This window comes from Ambystoma mexicanum, chromosome 5q (genome assembly GCF_040938575.1).
Source record: "Ambystoma mexicanum isolate Mex_15411 chromosome 5q, UKY_AmexF1_1, whole genome shotgun sequence".
Classification (NCBI taxonomy): domain Eukaryota; kingdom Metazoa; phylum Chordata; class Amphibia; order Caudata; family Ambystomatidae; genus Ambystoma; species Ambystoma mexicanum.
Genome location: NC_090933.1, coordinates 82375553 through 82399071, shown reverse-complemented (window position 1 = coordinate 82399071; position 23519 = coordinate 82375553). Strand labels below are relative to the sequence as shown.

The window sequence follows — 23519 nt, the reverse complement described above, 5'->3', positions numbered from 1 at the left end:
GGGTCTTCATGTGTATTCCTTTTACTAACACAGGTGTGTAGTAAGTCTTGAATTGTTAGCTATTTATTCTTTGTTTAACATTAGTCAAAACTTTGATAGGATAGCAGTCATTAGTTTACCAGATAAAAAATATTGTACTTCTATGGTGCATGCTACACCCATTGCCTATGTGTATGTATGATTAGGTTCCTGTATTAACTACAGCGCTCCAATATAGGGCCCGATTCACAGAACGTTTTCCTATGGGATTGTGCCATTGTAAAACGCTTCTGTGAATCAGGCCCCTAATGTTTTTTTTAGAGGAGTACATTCTTTAATACATTAAGTAGTTCATGATAGGTCTCCCGATCACCCCTGACATCTTGATACCAACATTATAAACACAAACCCTTGTAGGGACTGTTTATCAAAATTAATAAATGTGATGTCATCAGTGATGTCATCAATGACATGTGTGATGTCATCTTTGGTGTCCTGGGTGTTAGTATTCTATTTGTATTTGTATTTATTATGTTTATATAGTGCTTTACTCCAAAACGCTGTACTTTTAACAACTAGATACATATAACATTTTAGTACCCGGCGAGAGTCAAGCAGAATGCAAAACGCATTCTGATTGGCTCTCGCCGGGCCCTTACCCGGCCGAGAATCCTTCGATTCTCGGCGAGACTCCAGCTGCCTTGTCCTCGGCGGGGGGGCATGGCAGCCCCTCAGCCAATGAGGAGGCTCGAAGCGGGACCATCCCCACTCCGTGCCGAGCCTCCACACGGCTGAGAGGTTGCCTCCGCCCCCCGCTGTGGACTCGGGTAAGCTTTTTTCTTTTTTTTTTCCCTTCCCTACCTCCTCCCTACCCCACCCCACTTACCTTCTTGCTCCTGCGTCCCTGGTGGGGGACGATGGCAGCCTCCAGCAGAGTGGAGACTCCGCGCCTCCACACAGCTGGAGGCTTCCATCGTCCCCTGGCAGGGACGAAGGTACATTTTTATTTATTTATTTTTTCTCCCCCCTTCCCCTCCCTCCTACCCTCCCAACCCTACTTACCTTCTGCTTCTTTTTTTTCGGGAGCAGAAGCGCTGGGAACACTTGTGTTCCCAGCACGTCCGCTCCCGAAGGCCGCCATGGAAAGAGAAAACGGACTCGCCGTTTTCCCTTTCCCGGCAGCCATTTTCTTGGTTGTTTTTTTTTTTTCTGTCCCGAAACACTGCAGCTTTTCGGGACAGAAAAAAATGCTTTTAGTGCCCCGGTCACGCATATAATGCGGGCCGGGGTACTAAAAGCAATATGACCCTCACGGCGGGGGCATTACCGACTCAGGAAATGCCCCGGGGCCTTCGTTAAGGCCCTTGCTTCGCTCGGGCCTATAAGTATGGGCCCCGGGGCATTACCTGAGTCAGTAATGCCCCCGCCGCTCGGGTCATATTGCTTAAATAACAGTAGAAGCAATTTACAATTATGAATCAAACCAACAAAACAGTAAGTAGAGCAATTAAACTGAGAGGGAAGAGGGAAGGGTGAGGAGAGAACGGAGGAGGGAAACAGAAGGGGTATAAGGGCGAGAATGGGGTTTGTGGAGGGAAGGGGAGGTAGAGGATCAAAGGGAAGAGACAAAAGAATGAGGGGGAGCAAGAGGCGTGGAGGGTTTCATGGCGGGGATGGAGAAGGAGAGATTTTAGGTAAGTGCGGAAGGAGGAGAAGGTAAGTATAGAGCGGATTGAGAGAGGTAAGGAGTTCCCGTGCAGGGGGGCTAGGAGCTGGAAGGAGCGGAAACGGGAGGGGGGACACGGGGAAGGAGGAACAGTGAGAAGGAAGTGGTCAGCTGAACGAAGGGAGCGGGAAGGAGTGTAGAAAGAGAGGAGGGAGGATAGATAAGGGGGGGCAAGACCATGGAGAGATTTAAAGACTAAACAGAGGAAATTACATTTAAGTTGGGAGTGAAAGGGAAGCCAGCCAAGGGAAGAAAGAGAAGTAGAAATGGAGTCTCGGGAGGTAAGGCGACAGAGGGTACGGACGGCAGAATGGTAGATAGATTTGAGGGGGGCGAGGTGAGAAGCAGGTAGTCCAAAGAGTAAGGAGGAGCAGTAGAAGAGGCAAGAGAAGATAAGGGAGGAGATTAAAAGTTTAGTAGCATGGAAAGTGAGAGAGGAGCAGGCTTCGCGAATATTAAAGAGGTGGTAGCGACAGGTGCGAGAGGTGAAAGAAATATGATGGGAAAAGGAGAGGGAGGAGTCAAAGTGAATGCCTAAATTGCAAGCGTGGACAGAGATAGGAAGATTAGAGGGAGGAAAGAAAAGTTTTATGGTTAAGTTGCACTAATAAAAACCTATGAAATTAATTGAAAAAACATTGTTAAAGGGACGTTAAGGTTAAGTTACACTAATAAAAACCTATGGAATTATTGAATGAAAAGGGTGGGCATCACTGATATTGTTATAGTAGTTCTATTTGTTGGTTGTATGAATATTCAAACTGTTGTCTCGGAGTTTACCACTTAGGCCTAGGCACATAGATAAATAATATTGCAGAATGAGATCCAGGAAAGCATCCAAGTTCGAGGTGCGCTCATGTACCGCCCTTGCATTAAGTTAGGGTTTTCCGTTGTGGCGGCCTTCCAGGTGGTGGTGGTGGCTCCTGGGGATGCCATTTTTGAAGGTAAATAGCAGTTGTGCTAATATTGTTCCACGCATGTGCTCTCTCCTGGATTGGCAATGGAAAATCATTAAGACTATGCGTAGGAGCTGTGCAAGGTTAAATGTTCAACTTGAAACTTCCTAGACCTGCTAAAAATGCAGTTTCTAACTGTTCGTGAAGCATGGACTAGTCATCGTTCCGCACGTATGGTCATGTGACAGCGTTTTTACTTGAAACTTTCCAGATTGGCTAAAAATACTAATATATTGGGGGTAAGTATGATATTAGGAAGTTGTAGCACATTAGGATGCACTGGGAAAAGTTCCTACACATATTCTTACTGATTTTCCATTGTCAATCCAGGAGAGAGCACATGCCTGGAACAATATTAGCACAAATGCTATTTAACTTAATAAATGGCATCCCCAGGAGCCACCACCACCATCACCACCACCTGGGAGGCTGCCACAACAGAATAAGCGCAATGATGCATAAAACAATCAAGAGGACCAGGAAGATGAGATAGAGGAAATTCCAACCTCCAGTGGCAGTACTTTACCACCGTTGGGTGTCTACCGAAGGCTAAGGATACAAAGTTTAAATGCACTGAGTGAAACATTGTACTCATTCATGGACAACCTGGGCAGTACTCCTACAGGACCACCTCCATGCGACACCACACCAAATCCAACCACTGACATGCTCCGAGAAAGGCTGTTCTTTTTTTAGGAAGCAGTACGCTGTCTTCCTCTACCTCATCTTCCTGAACCAATACTGCCACCACACAGGCTACTCCTGTGGGGCAGAAGACCCACCATCTACCTTACAAGCCATAAAACAGGCTGTTGATCCATATCGTTCTGAGACAACAGTACTTTGTATATACTGCAACACACCACTCTGCAGAGGGGGAGCAGTTTCAAAGTGCTTTCAAAGCTGCAATCAATGAGTATGTGAAAAACTACCCCTTATTTTAGATTTAAGGTACACACAACATCTTTCCCTGTCCACGTCCCTTGTATCTTTTACTGGTGCCCCTTCCCTCATTTGCATCCCTATCTTACTTCCTGACCTCTCCTACAAAGCAAATACAAAAAAATACAAAATCAAAAAACACAAAAAAATGTTTTAGGAACCATCTTTAACAGTTAAAAAATAGAACTAAAAGAAAATAATCTTATGGACTCCATCTACTTTACATTTCTCAGTAAAGTAGTTAGACTCAATAACATTCTCCAACATTTTATATTATGCTAATGTAAATAATGGGCAACTGTATAATAGAGAAAACATAAAAGGACAAAAACAATTTTCTGTCCGAAATACTTTTCTCTAGCATACATTAAGGACCATAATCCATGCACCTTTGTAAAGATTCACTGTCTCTGCAGTCCCCTTTCCAGGTCATGCATCATTACAAGACCTGGATGGCACATGCACACCATCACATAGGACAGCCCTTCTACACTTTTTACTTTTATATTTGTAACACTCCTTCATTGCCTGCTTTCGAACAGTCACACGTCCATCCACCAATCACTTCCAAAACCTCTAAATATAACTCTGTCAACATATTAAACATCCAGACACCAACTGCCACTCAACAATGTTCTGCAAACCTTTTGCATCTGCATTTCCCTTAGTTACACAAAATAATTGTATACAGTGCGCCTATAAATGCACATATGCATAATGCTGTGAAAGAAGTGCATAAATGGGGAGGAAGGAAGGATAGCTCAGGGCCAACGCATTTGTCTTGGAAGCAGCAATGTTATAAAACTATTTTTTGTACTTACTTTTTCACACTTTCTAAAAAGTAAAACACAGGACATATTTGAAAAAGCATGCTTTCCGGTCCTTGCTGATACTCCTCGCGCAAGTTTTCTGCAATCCCATCCGCCACAATCAGAATTATTTTCCCCATTTAAACCTAGGGCTTCGGCCATACCGCATACCCCAATAAGTAAATCGGAGTAGGCATTTATCCCTGCCGAGGGCCAGGCCCACTGTCCATGCACCAAAGTTATATCACTATTTTATGTACTTACATTTGGACACTTTGGAAAAATAAAACACAAGGAAGATTTGCAAAAGCATGCTTTCGGGTCCTTGCAGATGCTCCTCGCGCAGGTTTGTTGTAATGCAGTACAGCACTTCAGGCTGTAGCTGCAAGCATAATATTTTTTCCCATTCAAACCTAGGGCTTCGCCCATGCTGCATGCCCCAATAAGCAAATCACGTTACACATTTGTCCTTGCTTGGGGCCACACCCATTGCCCAGGCACCAAAGTTATATTACAATTTTTTGTACTTACATTTTGAACACTAGAAGAAATGAAACACAGGACAGATTTACAAAACCATGCTTTCAGTTCCTTGCTGATGCTTCTTGCGAATGTTTGCTGTAATCCTGTCCAGCACTTCTGGCTGTAGCCACGAGCAGAATTTATTTCCTATTCAAACCTATCCCCATTTTGAAAAACGATACCACATAGCTGGCCCCTGCTAGCCATGCCCACTTTAACCCCATTGTTGGTCCCTCGTGGTCATGGCCAGTAGCCAGATTTTACGGGTCATGATCACTGCCCATGGTCACAGGCTATACATACCTCAGTCACCAAAGGTATATCACTATTTATTGTACCTACTTTATGACACTTTAAAAACGAAAACATGCTTTCAGGTCCTGCCAATGCTTGTGGCACGAGTTTTCTGACAATCTGTCCATAAATCATTTTTTGAAAAGGGTGAAAATGTACGTACATAATATAGTCATAGAACTTAGCCCCCACTTGACAAAATCCATTCAGACTTTGCAAAAATATTTAAGCTGGGATCTATAATGTTACTGAAAACTTTTGTGCAGATTCCTCAAACAGCAAAAAAGTTAAAAACCATCTACAAATGTTGAGACCCCACTCTAATTTTGGCCCCTCTTGACAAAAACATACAAATCTTTTTGCAAACTTTTGTGCAGATTTGTCAAAAGTCTCCAAATTTATAAGCCTTTCAAATATTTTGGGACCTCCGAAACCCCCTAAGTTTCCTCCCTCTTGGCAAAACAGCACCAGACTTTGCAAAAACCATTCAGAATCATGTCTAGAATGATATTGCAGTTTCATGGAGTGTTGAAAAGGTTATAAGCCATCCAAAAACTGCTTTTCACCAACCCTGTAATTCAGAAATAGGCATGCATGCCCCTGAACATACGGACCATTTGCAGACTTTGGAGATGAAAAACACCTGTTTTTTGCTTTTTATAGCCATATCCCATATTATCCTCATCACCCCTCACATCCCCAGAGATTGTTTCAATAGTTTGACAATTGCAATGTTGTGTTTTTTAATATGTTTATTACCATGATGTCCGCCATCTACTGGCACAGTTTGTGAATCATACATGACAACTGTTTCCGAATATCTGACGCAGCTCACGTTTTTCACCATCCAATACATACATCTGGTTAACTCAACTAAACTTTACTAAAGTTATTTCAGTGAATTTCAAGGGTTTTGTTATACCATGGTTTATTTATGTGCCACTGGCCACGGCCTGTAACTGTATATTTTTAAACACTTCCAGCTTTCGAGCACACAAGCGGCCGTGCCCACTCTATATTTTAAAACACTACTGCGCCACTTACTTTTTCTACATAACCGTTGTTATAATAGCAATGTACTACGGATATAGCTGTGGTTATCATTTACTACATATAACTTCAGTTATCGGGAAAAACTATGGGAAAACAATGTTGCCCTGCCCTCTCGGTCACTCACCAGGTGCCCTGCTCCTCCTGGAAATCTCCCCCACTCATATTTTCCTCCTTAGTCCTCTTCCATGTCCCCCAACCCTTGTTTCTCTGTGTAACATACGTTAATTCCTGATCTCGTTTTCTTGTGTAGCCGTGGTTATTCTAACAAATTTCTGCAGTATATAGAAAACTTTTGTGCTCTTAACTTGGTCCCTAATCCCCCTGCAACTCCCAAATTTCACATGGTGTCCTCTTTCCTCCCCATCCCACCTCGAGCCTGATGCTATTGCAATGTTTTTCCTCCTTTTCCTTCCTTCTACCTTTTCATTTTCGTGTAGCCGCAGGTACAGCCTCGGTTATCTCTCGCATTGAACAAAACAAAATGGCAGATTTCTCAAAGCATCTCTGCTGCAATGCACCATGGGAGATATCCCTATAATTTTGGCGATGGGGCAATGCTTTCTGCATCCAATATTTAAAAAACTACTGGATGCAATAATTCCCAGAAATCAAGTCAACACTTCATACCCATGTTGTTTCGTACCTGGTCTAATTCCTTCCAGCGGTTTGGGCTGTGCGCGCAAGCAAAAACTGCACATTTTCCTCTATGGGAAACTGAATAGGGACTAGGCGAAACTGCTTTTTTTGTTTTCTTAATAACTTAATTTTTTTAACAGATCTCTCCCATGATTTACAGTATGTAGGTGGGTGCGGGTGGTGGTGTCGGGGGCAGTAGAGGGAGGGTGCGGTCGTTTGTACAAGTTTTTCTTCAGAATTTCAGCCAATTCGTCACAAATCAAAAGCTATTAGCAATTTATTTTTCAGATTTCCTTTGGAACTCAATACTTAACTATAGTGCAGTGACCGCTGCCCTATATATATATATATATATATATATATATATATATATTGGGTAATGGGGGACAATAGGGTCCTTGCTAGCTCTGATAAACTACAGCAGACATAATTCCTTGCACTTACATCTTGGTACATACTTAAGAGAGATTTAACCTTGCACAACTGAACCCTATCAGCCTCCCTGATGGTTGCTGAATCATGTAAGCCCGTCTGGAGGAGCTCCTCCAAGCATGCTTTCATGCCTCAGCAATCATCAAGGAAGCAGAATTGGTTCAGTTGTCAAGGGGAAATCCTTCTTAATTAAATGCCAGGATGTAAGTCAAGGAATTCTGGTTGCTGTAGTTTATTAGAGCCAGCCAGGACCCAACTCTCCCACATTATGCAATGTTCAACCTCAGTGGGGGTGGGGAGATTACTAGCAGGGTTGCACTCCTTAGTCAGGCATAAGTCACCTTGGTGCAGCCCATCTGGAGACCAGGACTACTATTAACATGTTTTTCAAAGGGCGGTGAGGGGTGCAGTCAGCATCACAGTCCAGTGAAGTGAGTAGTCCCCTCCAAAAACAGCTTAAAAACTGACATGGCGCTTCCCCAAAAATACTCCATCTTTCGCAAATACTGAATAGATGGGATAGGGGGTGGAGTTGCTATTAGAGCTAAGTACTCCCTAACCATCAGAGACACCAACACCGACACCATACAATCTGGGGAAATACTAACAGTCAAACGTACTCCCTCACACACAGCCACAGCAACGGTCCACATGATCTACCAGCCCCCTCCTGGTCAGACCACAATATTGTCACCTTCCAGATACCCAGACCCCAGGTACAGCACATCAAGCCCTCCCCGCTGCCTGCCATACCAAGAAATTCCAGAAACATCACCCATGCAAGCATTCTGCCTTTTTTAAAACCTCTCATAGAGCAAGTTATACCCATCAGAGACCCTACCATCCTGGTTGACAGATACAACCAAACCTTAGCTATTGCCATTGACACGGTACCCCCACTGAACAATCGAAAATCCGAACTCATTGCTCACATCAACACATGGTTCACCCCAGACTTGAAAATACTCTGCACTGTGAAACGCAAAGCAGTACCTCATGGAGAAATAACCCTAATCAGCTAAACAAAACCGAATTTACTGCCACAGCAAAAGCCTTCAAATATGATATCCACTAAGCAAAAAGCACCCCCTACATTGCCAGGACTGCTAAAGCCAATTCCAGTACCAGGGAGCTCTTCTCCATACTGCGGGAACTAGAATACCCAGCACTAACTGTACCAAAGATACCGCCTGGTGTACAGACATATAACATGCTCTATTTAATAAAATATCTATGCTTCAAGGTAAAATCCAGCAAAAGAAAAATATAGTGCTTGCTTTCAACGACCTCCTTGGCCTGAAACCCCAAGTCAACCAGCTAAACATGCCTTTGAGTTCAAACCTGTCTCAGAAAGTGATGTCATAACATCCATGAAGGGTCTCAAGCCCTCCAGATGTCAAGGAGACGCCTGTCCCACCCCAGTCATCAAAGACTGTACTTAAGCTCTAGCACCATTAATTTCTTCCCTCATCAATGTCTCCTCCTCAGGCATTGTGCCATCCAACCTAAAAGATGCCTGGATTCTACCACTCCTAAATAAAGCCCACACTAGACCCTGACATCCCTACTAAGTACCGCCCATCACAACAGTACCATTCCTTCTGAATATAATGGAAGGAACAGCCTATTTACAGATCCAACAACACTTGGAATCCAACAACCCCCTGGGCTTGCGTCAATCAGGCTTTAGACCAGGCCAGATGACAGAAAGAGCCCTACTTGACTTAAAAAATTAGCTAGATGAATCCAAAGACGTTGGCAAACCTGCCCTCCTCCTACTGCTTGATCTTTCAGCCGCCTTCGACTTGGTGGATCACCAAATACTATGCCAGCACTTCCACTATTCAGCCCATGTCTCTCCTGAAGCCCCTACTTGGATCTCTTCCGTCTTATCAAATAGAACAATAATAGTCTTTTCTGCCTATGCCTCAGATTCTCCTACCCCTGTCACTTGCGGTGTCCCCCAAGGTTCATGAGTCTCACCCACACTCCAAAACATATTCACTAAGACGCTATTCGATCTACTCGACACCCAAGGAATTTCCTACACAAACTATGCCGATGACACGCAGCTACTCCTACCGATCTCAAACTCTGCCCCAAGATACCTTACATCTAAATTCACCAAAACTTCTGACACCAGACTTATCCGTTCAACCCACACGAATCACCTTAACACCCCAAAAGTCAGACTCCAAAGAACTGGGGGGCCAGCTTCCCAGTTATCGCCATCAAGAACTGGAATGCCCTCCCACCCTTCTTGAGACTTGAAGATTCCTATTGGACATCCTGCAAGCAGCTCAAAACTCTGCTCTTCTCCCAAGAGTCCTAGAGGTGAAAGATACATCCCTCTTCTCCAAACTCGCTTCCTGTGCATACCCCACAAGACTGCATCCTGCACTAGTTAAAATGTGTTAATGATCGTTATTATGTCAAGTTGAGTTATTGATTGTATTTAGCGCCTTGATGCCCCAGGGCTTAGTGCGCTTTATAAATGCTAAAATAAATATAAATATGTGTAAAGATATGAATTAATAGGTAGGGTCTAAAACTCTGATCTACTGGACTAGGGCCTCTTTAAAAACCTGCTTGCAAGTGTGAGACAAATTAGCAAAGATGCAATCTTCAAGGTCGACATGAGGCTCCATTTAACAAAAATTTACATAGTGAGCCAATGCTGCCATTGATCTCTAGGCCACCATCTTTACACATATCTGTTTTTAAGCTGTGTTTGGAGGGCACTGCTCTTCTTTGCTTAAAAACTGATATGTGTAGAGATAGGGGCCTAGAGCCCAATGACAACAAACCTAAAGCTGTAGTCTGCAGAGGTAAGAGAAGACCAGGAAAAAGAATATGTATTGAAGTCAATAGAAATGTACTGAAAAATGTTGACTACTATGACTATTTGGGGATATGTCTAACAGATAGAGAAGGGTGGGACAAACAAGTACTGAAAGGTCATACCACTATGATGTTATACTGAACTAACACCAAAATGGCACTCAAGATTTTGAGGATGCTGAATGTAACAATAGCAATGGAGAGAGGACTCTTAACAGGTGGTTGTATTTAAATGACTGAGGTCAGCTTTGCTTGCTTTTCTGTGACCAAGCGCCTGTTATGGTGCGAAACGCCTCAGAATTTGGATTTGGAATTCTTGGAGTCCTGCAGTGCGGTCCATGGCATGGAAGTGTCTATTCCTTCGATGCATGTTGGCACATTGTAACAAACAAAGTTTTGGACGGGCACCGGCTGCCCTTTGAGACGCGTGGGGAATTGTCCTTCGTTACCTGGTTTTTCTTCCATATATATGTGTGTCTGTGTTTGTGTGTGTGAAAGAATATCCATATATATATATTTTTTTTTTTTTTTTAAGCGGAAATAGTGGCACACTCTGCATCTCAGCCGCAGTCAGACCCACAATCCAGTGATGTCGTTTCCATTTAGACTTTCACGCCTCAGCAATCAGCAGGGAGGCAGATTTGGTTGAGGTGTGCAATGTTAAATCACTCTCAAGCATCAGAATGCAAGTCCAAAGAATTCTTGTAACTGTAGTTAATAATAGGCAGACAAAACCCAACTCCCCCCATTACTCAACAGCGTGGCAGTCCCTAGTCAGGCGTAAATCATCTTGGTGCAGCCCTTCTGCAGTCTGGATCGCCTTTTAACATTCATTTATTTGTTATATTGGTCACATATAAGGCGCGTATACAACAAGAATGTGTTTCGAAGTGCCACCAGGCAAAAGGCAAGGGAGCAGGGGAACAAATAAACAATGGAAATGACAATGAATAAATATGAGAGAAACAAACAGCTGTCCTACTAGGCCTTGTGAAATTGTGTCTTTCAAAAGGGGGTAAGGAGCCCGCTCTGGATCCCAGCTGCATTCAGCCCCACAGTCCAATGATGACTACTGGTCTTTGTGATCAAAACAGCATTTCTGCAAATAGAGAATTTCCAACTTTTTACCCCTTAGACTTCTGCCATCTGCCTTGAGTTTTTCTATTCCAATTGCAATATCATTGTTAAACAATGGGAAGGTGCTAAACCTTTAAAGCTCCAGGCACATTCCCTCTCCGACCCTCGCCTTACCATTGCTGAGGTGAGTTGTCTTTATACTTTGCCACTATTAGATCTAATATTGCCTTCAGTAGCCCGATCTTAACCAGTGCTAGCCACAGTTATTCCGGGGATCATACCAAAATGAGGAATACAATTATTTCGAGTTTCAAAATACTGAATTTCGAAAGCACCATTTTACCCTATAAATATGTGGGTGGGTGAAATTAATTAAAAAGGTAGAGAGGTATTGGGGGTGGTGCGAGGGATCTCCCCTGCATACATATGGGGTAAAAGAGGTAAAAAAATAAAACTAAATATTCGGTGTCTTGGGATTCGACATGTTATTTTCACAATAATCGCATAGATCAGTTATTATGTGCCACCCAATCGAATGCCACCTTCATATCCACGATGGCCAGGAATAAATGCTCTTTCTCCAGGTGATATTTCAGAAGTAATAAGTGAGGTCTAAAACGCTGATCTACTACTGTACTAGGGCTCCTTTCAAAACCAGCTTGCAAGTGCGAGACAAGTTTATTAGCAAAAATACAATCTCCTAGGTGGGCACGAGGCTCCCTTTCAGAAATGTTGCATTATGGTTCAATGGGGGAGATCATGAGCCAGCTTTATTCTATAATACTTTGGGACACTCCCAATTGGGAGTATGCGATTAAACACCTTAGTTAAATACCGAGCCGACATTACTACCTCACTTTTGAACAGGTTGAGGTGCTTTGTGACAATGTTTGTTGTAATATCGCCCGAGCTACTTCATCATTTGTGAATCTAAGATGAGAGTTTATAGCCTGTTGTGACACTTTATAGCCATTAACTGATGAGGACCTGTTGATGGTAGTAGGTTCATTGTGTTTTGTGCACTGCTGGAGTTCAGCTTGCGAGATTAACAAATCTGCATGTAATAAACTATATGCTAATAACAAAAATCAATAAAAATTACTCATTTCAAAGCACAAAATGAAAACGTTTTACATTCATTTTACTTAACTGCTTAAACTAATATTCTGCAACACATTAGGAGCTGCATGTGTGTTCGATTTTAATCCATACAGATTTTACAGCAACTGGAAGATCTCTTATCACAATAAGCAAGTGGCCAGGTCTTAAAAAGGATGCCAGTGTATGGCCATGTATTAATATGGAATACAATATCCCCTGCAAGGTGTGCAGAGGATGTTGCATGCCACCTCCGTAGGTTTGTGCCATTTTAAAGGGACTCGACCTTCGGCCTCGCTCTACTACTTGGTCAAGGGACTCCTTGGTTACTTGCAATATTCTTTTAACATACGGTAGAGGGTATTTTATCCTGTGTGTGTGTGTGTTTTCTGTGTGTGTAGATTATTTTAGATTGTGTATCTAACAGGATGTCGCTATTGCATTGAATGTATGTGCTTTCGGTTTAAAAATCAAAAACTATATCTCAGCAAGATAAAATACTGCCCTCCCCTTTATATGTGCAACCAGGGGTTGCGTTGATCACACATAAATGTGCTTAATGTGGCCTCATTTCCGCCCGGAGCATGCAGCGATCTATGGTGTGTCCACAGCAATCATCATCATGGTCTACGAGGGAAATCTGGCCTAGTGCGGTGCAGACGAACGCGCATGTGCACCAAATTGTTCAATACATCGTCAGAGAACTTTTCAAGACATTTCACCCTAATAATGGTGCTAATAATAGAATAGAATCCTACTAACTTCTTAAATTTCCCATTACTCACCTGGTCCACTCTGCATCAAGGTTGGCTTTCACACTCCTACGGGATAGGAAAAAGGAGTCTTTATTAGGCTGAGTGGGTTTAATATTCATCAAATACAACTAACCTAAAGATCACGACAATGACAGACAAATATAAAGCTTGTGAACAAGAAGCTAAACACATTTTTCGGGACTACCAACCTACAAACTGAATAACAAACAAAACACAGACAGTAAATCACTGAAACAACTTTTTGAACTACTAGAAAACCTATTAAAAAGAACTTTCAAAATGGTGTGAGTTCACATCCTTGGAACATTATTTGCAAGTGGAAAGAATCCCCCGAGGGTTACGAATTTGCATTTTTCCCTCCTTCGATGAGGAAGACCTGGACAATTTGAAAGATTGGGAAGAACTCCTAAAAAATACCTCAAAAGAAATGATGTTCAGGATCATCAACAACACCAAAAGAAAGCATGACAAATTAACTCAGGAAATAGATGAAGTCAAAACTAAAATCAAAGACCTCAATCAACCATAGGCGACCTTCAAAAACTATCAAATTCTGGACGAATTCCTAGACAAATTCGAACAAGACATAAAAATTTGAAAACAAATCTTCCATCGGGATGGGATGGATTACAAATTTAAAAGGGTATACACGTTCCAAAACAAACCAATAGGAAAACTAAAGGATTCACCCCCGCAGCTAATAAAACAAACCCCCAAACTGGTAACAACACTCAGCCAGCACAATCTTCTGAAACAGAACAGAGCAGTGAAGGAGAACAGGATCCACCCAATGCGCCAAGTGAATCAGAAACATCAGAAACTACACCATACTCTTTTTTAGAAGAATGCCGCAAGCACAAACAATGGAAAGCAAATTATCCTTCAAGCAAAACAAATGCTTCCACAAATGGAGGCCCATCAAAAGAGGCAGACGAGGCAGAGGATGCATCAGAAGAAGAAGAATTATCAAACAGGGTCAAAACAAGATCAAAAGAACAAAGGAGAAAGAAGAATTGATCCTTAATCTATCCAATAAAACATGCTCAACAACACTTTGCTCTTCCCTAAAGAAAGGTCTGTCCTTCTGTTCTACTCATAAAATGGACTATTTCCAAACAAGAGTGGACCTATTTAAATTCAGCAGAAACTTAAAACTCAAGAAATATTTTGCCACTGGCATCATACCGTCAAAAACCAGCTTAGAAGAGGAACCTGTCCCTTCAGAATTATCCATTGCCCATTCAATACAAACAGTTGATCTTTTAAACCTTCCGGAAGACATACTTTAGAAACCTTCACAGATGATCTAGGTATAACCATCGATCTCAGTCAAACGACCAATTTGAAACCTAAATCAACATTCTTTCCACATCTATACAGTGAAAATGTCATAGACTTATTTGAACAAGTGGTAGCAGAGGATCTAAGAGCCTTGTACCTCAAACCATCTAAATCCATCAACATCCATTATAATCTTACAACTAAGGAAAGAGAATCCCTTCTTGAACTACAAAAAGACGAAACAGTAGTCATAAAACAAGCAGACAAAGGGGGAAAAATTGTACTGCTCAACACAACAGATTACATCAAAATGTCTGCCAAACATCTAAATGACAAACAAACATATGAGAAACTTACCCGTAATCCTCTTCCTAACATCATCACAGAATGGCATCTACTCAACAGTCACTATCTGGAAAAACAACTCCTAACGGAAGATGAATATAACTACATGAACAATCAGCACCCGATATTAGCAAGCATTTACTTTTTACCCAAAATCCATAAAGAATATCATCATCTTCCATCTAGCAGACCAATAATCAATAGTATTGGATCCCTAACGGAACCCATTTCATCATATATTGACAAACACCTACAACCTCCGGCAGCAAACCTTGCTTCCTTTATCAAAGATACAACAGATGTTACTAACCCATTGGAATCAATAGAATGGGAAGAGAATTTCAGATTAGTAACTTTTGACGTGTCCAGTTTGTACACCAGCATTCTTCATCAAAGGAATGGAAACGGCAAAAGAATTTTTAGACACAAGATCGATCTCGTACAAAAACCAAAATTAAATGATTCTAGAAATGTTAAATTTCACGCTTACTAATAACAGCTTTATATTCAATGGAGACATCTACAAACAAATAAGAGGAACAGCTATGGGGCACAATTTGCACCAGCATATGCAAACTTATATATTGGTGCGTTTGAACTACACCATGCATGGCAGCACCCCTCTTTCAGCGAACTCAATCAGTTTATTGGAGCAGATTCATAGACGACATCCTAGTTATATGGAAAGGTGACAAACAATCATTAAGTGAATACCACCATTTTCTTAATAACAATCAATATAACTTAAAACTAACGATGGAAGAAAGTCAAGACAAAATCCACTTCCTGGATTTGGAATTATCCACTTCCTGGATTTGGAATTATATATCTGCAAAAATAAGATCAGTACAACTTTATACACAAAACCAACAGCAGGCAACAGCATCCTGCACGCAAAAAGCCACCATCCACCCCACATTAAAAACAACATCCCCGATGGGGAATTTTTGAGAATAAAGCGGAATTGCACAGAAAATCGAGAAAGGGAGAAACATTACAAAGTAGCTAAAAAGAAATTCTTGGCAAGAGGCTACAAAAATGATCTCCTTAGCATGGTGGAAAACAAAAGCAAAGAACACAACAGAATGGACCTCTTGAGCTATAAAACCCATCAACAAAAAAAGACGGGAACAACAAATGTACAAAACTTAAGATTCATCACTACCTACAATTCAGAGGCAACCTCTCTGAGGAAAATTCTTAATAAACATTGGAACATATTAACCATGGATCAAGACCTAAGACCTTATGTAACTGAATCTCCTTGCCTCACCTACAGAAAGGCACCTAATTTAAAAACTATTTTGAGTCCATCTCACTTTGTAGAACACAAGAAAACCAAAGGGCAACACCAACTATGGGCAACAGAAAACCTGGTTGGCTTCTACAAATGTGGAGCATGTAAGATGTGCAATTTTGCTACTAACGGACTTAAGGAATGCCTTAGAGCAGACTGCTCAATTTACAAAATCAGAGATTTCCTCAATTGCAATTCCAAGTTTACAGTTTATGCCATCAAATGCATATGTGCTAAAACCTACATCGGAAGCACCATCAGACCTCTCTAGAAAAGGATATATGAACACATCAGGACTATTAAATTACGTGACACACGCTACCCCGAGTAAACATTTCCTTGAAAACCACAGACCAGAAGATATTACCATGATAAGATTTTTTGGCATTGAACAAGCTACCCTCTCCAATAGAGGGGGAAATAGAGACTATTGCGCAAATGGAAGCCCACTGGATTTTCTGGATGGACAGCACCAAAACTGGTCTAAACACAGACCATGAACTCCATCACTTTCTTTAATAACTCATTTTCTCTTTCACATATGCTTTTTTCATGCATGTTTTGCAATTTCTCTCTAACATTTTACCACATTCAAAATGCAGAACATTATATTGGCAATGAATACCAATACTCATCCTCTCATTCAGAGACGCTTAAATTAATCTATTTTATTTAATCATGAAGTTTCTGCATACTCTCTTTATTAAATTTAATATTTAAACATAGAACCGCACTGCAGCAAGCAACTGCAATACATGCGCAATTTCAAAGTATGGTCCCCAAATAATCTTCATAATCTCATTGATAGCTTACCATTAGTGTAATAACACAGGCTGTTATCATCAACTCAGGTAGGATTTAGCGATTCCAAGTTCAATGTGGTATATTAACTGATACCCCACAATGGCAGCTGTCACGTGACTCTAACTATTATTATCACAGACGTGACAATGCGGTCTCGCCTTTATTTTAAGATTAAAGTGATTGACAAAAAAAAAGTAGCGTCTACTTACTCAAGTTAACAAGCGACATGTTTCGCCCCTTAAGGCTCTGGTTTCGACAACTTGTCTCACCTCAATAAGATATCCCTATGTTTTAATACTCATAGGGAGCGCTATAGACAGCCCACCTAACTGCTCCAAAATGGCGTCGGAAACGTGAACACGCATATCACGTGATTTCGCGGATGACGGCGCCACGTTTTCCTACGTATTTAAATAGCGGCCATTTTAGCTGGACGAATTCGAGCAGTTCCAAGCATCGATTGCAATCCAGTGAAATCGCGTCTCAGGAGAAATCCAAGGAAGAACAAAAAGGTAAAAATTATCCCTCAAGACCTATATCATACTTCCATTTAGCTCATTTCTTGAATCCCTTGAGTGATAACCCTCAGCACCTTAACAAATCGAGTCCTCTTCTCTTTTTTATTACCCAGTAGGGACTGCCCCAGCATATATTTAAAGTAACTACTTCAGCAATACACAGGAAACCTACAACTATATCAGCAACCAAGAGGCACAAGAAACCAGATCTGAAAAGTAAGGCCTTTCTAGTTATCCCTATTATTTACTGTCAGAGCTTGCATTACTTATTAGATGTGCAACTTTTATTAATTAATTCCAAACCAGGGCACAGCCATTACCAATATACTAAAATAAGATACATCTAAATTTAGATGCTTTGTCTGTTCTCATTTTAATAAGGAATTTCCGGTTCTCATATCGATGCAATTCACATTGTTTTGAAGTGTGTCCTCCTTATGGGCATTAGTGTGATATATCTTTGACAATGGGTTGAAACAAAAGCAACAACAATTTTTCTTTGTTCTAAACATTGAATTGCTTTTCCATTCTTTTCTTTTTTTCCTTTTCTTGTTCACACTAGATAAATAGATATGTTTACCTCCTGAAGAACCACTGAACTAAAGTGGGGAAACACGTGTGAGGGAAACACCTTTTTTCGTTTTGAACAAGTACATCTAGTACAACTTTTTTGCAACAACAAGACCAATAAAATTTCCAGTGTGGAGCGCCTGATAAACAGTGTTTGGAGTTTTTTCTTTGTAATGGTGCTAATAAGCCTAATTCCCTCCGAGCATTTTCGTAATTCTGTACTCGTAAAAAAGGCGGTCGCAAAAATTACTGTCGATGAAACGACGGTATACCACTTGTTGACACTCTCCATTTTTGCACCGTTACAGAGGCCCGAATCCCAGTTTGTAACCAAGCATATATTTACCCTGTGCACAATGTGCTGCTGTTAGGGCCAAGGACAGCTCAAGGGCAACGTGTTTCTCTTGCGGTTTGATGCCCGTCCTGCGTACAGGCTGGCCTCCAGCTTGTACCGTGATATACAAAAAAGCCACTAGCCAGTGCTTTAAGTGGCCTGCCAAATCGAGCCGGGCTCTTGCGGGGGCGGTGGTGCGGCCGAAAGGGGGCATGGCCTGGCAAGGGGTCGGCTCCACAATTAAGAGGCAACACTTGCCTCAGCAGAATGCGCCTGTTAGGCCTTGCCCCCACGAAAGAGCCCTGGTTCCATTTTGAAAAAGAGCGCTGGCCTAACAGCAGACATTCAAATCAGGTAAGTGTTGCCGCCTAATTGTGGCACCGATCCTCTGCCAGGCACCACTTTGCATTGATCATCCCCCTCGGACCTGGGGCACGAGAGTGATGATCCCTGCATTTCTAATCAAAAGGGTGCCTTGCAGGGGGCGTTCCACAATGAAAAGGCAGGCAAGGCTTTTTTCCTAAAGCCTGAAGCTCTTGCGTATACGTGAGAGCTTCAGGCTTTAGAAAAAAAGCTGTGGCTTCTAGTGGGCTGGGGTCAGCAGGAGACATTAGGGAGAACCGGCACGGCCCCTTCTCAGACACAATTGTCATAGCCTGCCGAGGCGCACTTAATGCCCTGCCACTAACACTATGTTGTAGTGCTTTTCATCCTAATTGTAGCATGGCAAAGTGCACAGCACAGACCAAGGCCGTTTGACAGAGCATTTTTCAATGGGGTTTTACCTTTATAAAGTGCTTCTGTGAATTAGGCCCTAAAATATCAAGAAGGCCCTGGACTGGTTTATGTTAAGTTTGTATCATAAACTCGTCGCAAACTAGTCACAAGGACACACCCACCCATGTGCAAAACAAAACTCACCGTGACGTCATTGCAACCGTGAGTATTTGAAGGTTGCCGCGCATGCGCAAAGCCAATTGCGCTGTCAAATAAAACACGTTGCGATTTGTAGTGCGCATGTGCGCTCGCCGCACATGTTACAAAACTACCCTAATTCCGCTCTTGCCTAATGCAATGCCGATTTGCTGTACATGTTTCATAACATGGACTTACACAGCTTCATCAATTTTGTATGTGCCTATGTTAAGGAAACTAACGTATGTGAAGCGTTGCCTGATTCTAATGTAAAGCCCATGGTTAATTACAGAAATGCAAACACAGTATTTACGAGACATGTCAGGAACATTAGAAAATCTCTACAGATCATTACAGATCTCCAAAATAAGCCTGGCCTCATTACATACACCTTTTTACCGGTGCAACCTAGTTTTGCTTGCGCATTTGCCCCAGTGGAATATTTGTATTTGTATTTTGTTAATTTGTAAAGCACACCAAGCCCTGCGTCATCTGGGCGCATTTCTTGCATAATGGTTACATTAAATTACAACGGGTTACATAAATGAGAGGTTAGTTATAATGTGTTATTTACATTGAACATATCACTATATAACTAGTATTACCCAAGCAAAGTACTAATTTAACAGCCTCGGAAGGCTGAAACGCGGGCTTGTCCTTGCCAAATTCAAAGCTGTGACCTTTCGATCACAGACGGACCTTAACAATGAGCACTTAACCCACTAAGCTATCTCCCTGATTGCAGCAATGTACTTTTGCAGAAGCCAAATTGCACAGCTTGTGCAAGCCAGACCAAACACATACATGCCTCGTTTCAATCAGTATGCAGCTTGATCTATCTGTCTGCTTGCAAAGGATGCAACTCTTTCAGTGAAGCAACTCTTGTTTCCCCAATAGGTGCAGAAAGAAGAAAAACTGCTTGTAAATCTCAATAAGACGTCAAGCCTTCAGGACACTAATGTAAGGTCTGTCTCCTTTTGTTTGTAGCATAGCAACATAGTCAAATATAACAATGTGACAACAGAAAACAGTTGAATTGCTGTAGATTAAAATGTGCCTGCTGCATGCTGGTTGATGGTTGACTGTCATAGGATTTTGCCTTTAGTGGTCATATAATACCTTCATTTCATCCAGCCGGCAACTGACTTGTATGAATTTAAAGGCCATGAACGTGTATTAGCATCTGAGCCGGATGCGGCATCCAATCGGGTTTTTCTGAATCTGCTGATGCAAGCTTGTGTTATGTGCAAGCTCACAGTTGTTCGCTTGCGCTGCCCATCTTCAATCATCCCTGCTGTTGCCCCCTTTCCCTCTCTGCCTCCCACTTACCCTTGGTGTTACGACGTTGCCGCACTGTTCCTCTCATGCCCCCAGTCCGCCATGGAAATGGAAGAGAGTCTCCCCTCTGAGCCTCACTTCCAATTTCATGTCGGCCATGTTGTGTAACTATTTATCAGAAACAAGCTGTTGCGTGCTTGCTGTAACGCGCTGTTTCAAACAAATTAATTGCTAATAGCACACTGGGACATTAACTTGGGTGTAAATAGCAACAATTAACGGGTCCACGGGCTGTACAGGGTGATAATGACTGGGGACTCACGTTAAGGTCAGGCCTACACTCGGGCCCTTAATGCCGGGGAGCTGGTAAAGGTTGCTTAAATTCATTAGTTTGATTATGGTTGCAAGGCATCCGCCCACCATTTCTCCTTGGGAAGGCACATAACATAGCTCTCAACCATTTATGTCGCAAAGGCGGGTGAAAACACCCGATTTTATTTTTGGCGGGTGAGAGGCCCATTGAAACGAATGGCATAGCTCTCAACCATTTGTGTTGCAAAGGCGGGTGAAATCACCCGATTTTGTTTTTGGCGGGTGAGGCGCCCATTGGAATGAATGGGAGTGCAGGAGGCTTGGCGGGTGAGTCAGCCCTTTACAAGGCGGGTGACACCCGCCAAAAGCGTGTGAGTTGAGAGCTATGCGAATGGGCGTGAAGTTGGTTTGGCGGGTGAGTCAGCTGTTTACAAGGCGGGTGACACCCGCCAAAAGCGTGTGAGTTGAGAGCTATGGCACATACTACTAGACAAAATGGAGCACAACTCAGAGAGGAATACTAAATTGCTCCATTATGAGTAATTATGTTTAAATGAGCTAATCTGCAGATTAGTTGAATACATCTACTCAAAAAGCTGTTGTGTTTTATAATGATTTTGTCGCCTAGTAAGAGTAAGCATATCAGTCATTAGCACCCTATTAGGTGTCCGGAGCTAATGAAAAAGCTCGGAATGCAGGCTATGTTCACAAAGGTAAGCCACCCTCATCCGAGCACTTTCATTAGTGCCAGGCACTTCCCTTCCCTGCTCCTCCTTCCCTTTAGCATCATTGTAGCTCACTGCAGGGGTGCTAATGTTTTTCTTTTCTTTCTAAATAATGAAAGAAAAACTTTCCATTATATATGGCAGAAATATTCGACTATGTGTGGATAGGTTAAAACTCATGACTTAACATTTCAATAGTATTTGGGAGTGTTAGAAAATTTAGTCGATTGGCTCCTCTGGGTCTAATAAATGTACTCTAAAAAGTCATCAAGGAAAAGCCACCCCCATAATTACTACTATCTTTACATTGCAACAAAAGCGAGTGAACAGTCTTTAAAGTTAGGCACTGCCATATCAGTTGCTGAAGTCGGATTTGTTGCTGTTTGTACACAATGTAAAACAGAAATACCCATATTTGGTTTTCAGCGAAGCAGTGCTGCTATCGCACACAGTAGTGAAGAATGTCATGTTACCACTGAACCGGGACAGCCGACCCAGCCCTTTAAGATGAGGTGGGAATACTTTGAGATAAATGGGGATGCAGAAGATACTCAAATATCAACAACCAAAACGACTCAGGAAGTTGGCAAAGTTGACTGTTTTAATATCAATTATCTAAAACAGGGAGTACAACGGACATAAACGGACATCTCATATCATGGTCTCTCAATGCATTTCATAAAAAACATTCTTTTTATAACAAAAACTTGTCATTGATGACGTTAACCTACGTATTTCCTAACGTCATCCTACGTGGCAAACTACAAAACCCTAGTGGCAAATGTGATAGGCTTAAGGGGGGCATCTAATTATACGTTCCATACTAGTCTAAGAAATGATAGGCTCTTCAACATCAGGTGGGACTTCTAAGCCCGTCCCTCAAACAAGTCACTATGAACGTCAGTAATACATGACGTCCCATTGGCTACATAAACTATAGGGCCCTTAATTATTCGGCCCCCTACAATTGGTTGGCACTCTTACATCCGTCAGTACTTTTCCACAAACGTTAGCTGCATGCAGACTGGACTCCCAGGTGCTGGTGAGCTGGTCATAACCATAGCTTCCCACCAATTAGCATATCATCTATCATTATCTCAGTGGTCTGCACATCAATTAAGGCCTTGAACCTGGCCTTGTAAATGTTCTTTGCTCTGGAGAATTCAGGGGAGTAGAGGCACACTCTGCCTCTCTGCGTAGGTGTGGTTCGTCATGTTTGTCCAGTTTCATCTCTTGACGTGACTGAAGACCATACATTTGAGCTCTGGTGCATTTAAAATACTACTATTTGATGAACCTCTGATGTCTTCCTTGTTTTTGTCCATGTCTTCTGAACAGGATTTTCATTCTTTCACACAATTATAACTAAAGTCTTCTCATCCCTGTCCGATAAGACCTTGGCTTCTTGATCCAGCCTCGCCCTTCTGAGATTCACTTCTGTAATTCAATTGCTTTTCAACTGAGACACACTGGAAAAAAGGCCTTCCTTCTCTAGTCCAGCTTTGCTATGACACGTAGTGGTAACATCCATTCTTTACTTGCTCCTATATATGTATACGTTTGTGCTTGCCGCAATCTATTCACTACATAGCTAGCCTCATGAATACTTCATCTGCTTGTGCTTCTTTGCATCTGTACACTTGTAAAATGCCTTGATATCTTCATCGTCTGTAGCATAAGCCTTTTCATCTCGAGCCCGAGATGTCACTTATCTTTGATACTTTCTTGATGCCTTATAGACTATCTTCACTTTCGTGTCTTTGCATCTCTTCTAAGTGCGTAATTTTTTACTTTGTGTAACGTTGCCAATCTGCTCTGTTGCTCTTTTATTTCATGCTTCTTCTGGTATTTCTTTCAAATGGCCATCATACTGTCTTGTATGCATGTATGGCTTTCCTAATGGAACCCTTGCTTCCAGGATTCTCCTTGGTATCAGTATTTTCACTGGTACTGCATGTGTTTCATACTCTGGTTCCCTACATAGGTAATATGGGCGAGA

General features: G+C 42.0%; 1 protein-coding gene across 1 annotated transcript in view; it reads left to right on the top strand.

Moving 5' to 3' along the window:
• LOC138497230 (band 4.1-like protein 4B) overlaps positions 1-23519 on the top strand; it is a 471210-nt gene that overhangs the window by 215618 nt on the left and 232073 nt on the right. Inside the window, exon 4 of the mRNA XM_069620556.1 lies at positions 20103-20170. Within this exon, the coding sequence (XP_069476657.1) occupies positions 20103-20170 (68 nt within the window). The remainder of the gene's footprint in view (positions 1-20102; positions 20171-23519) is intronic.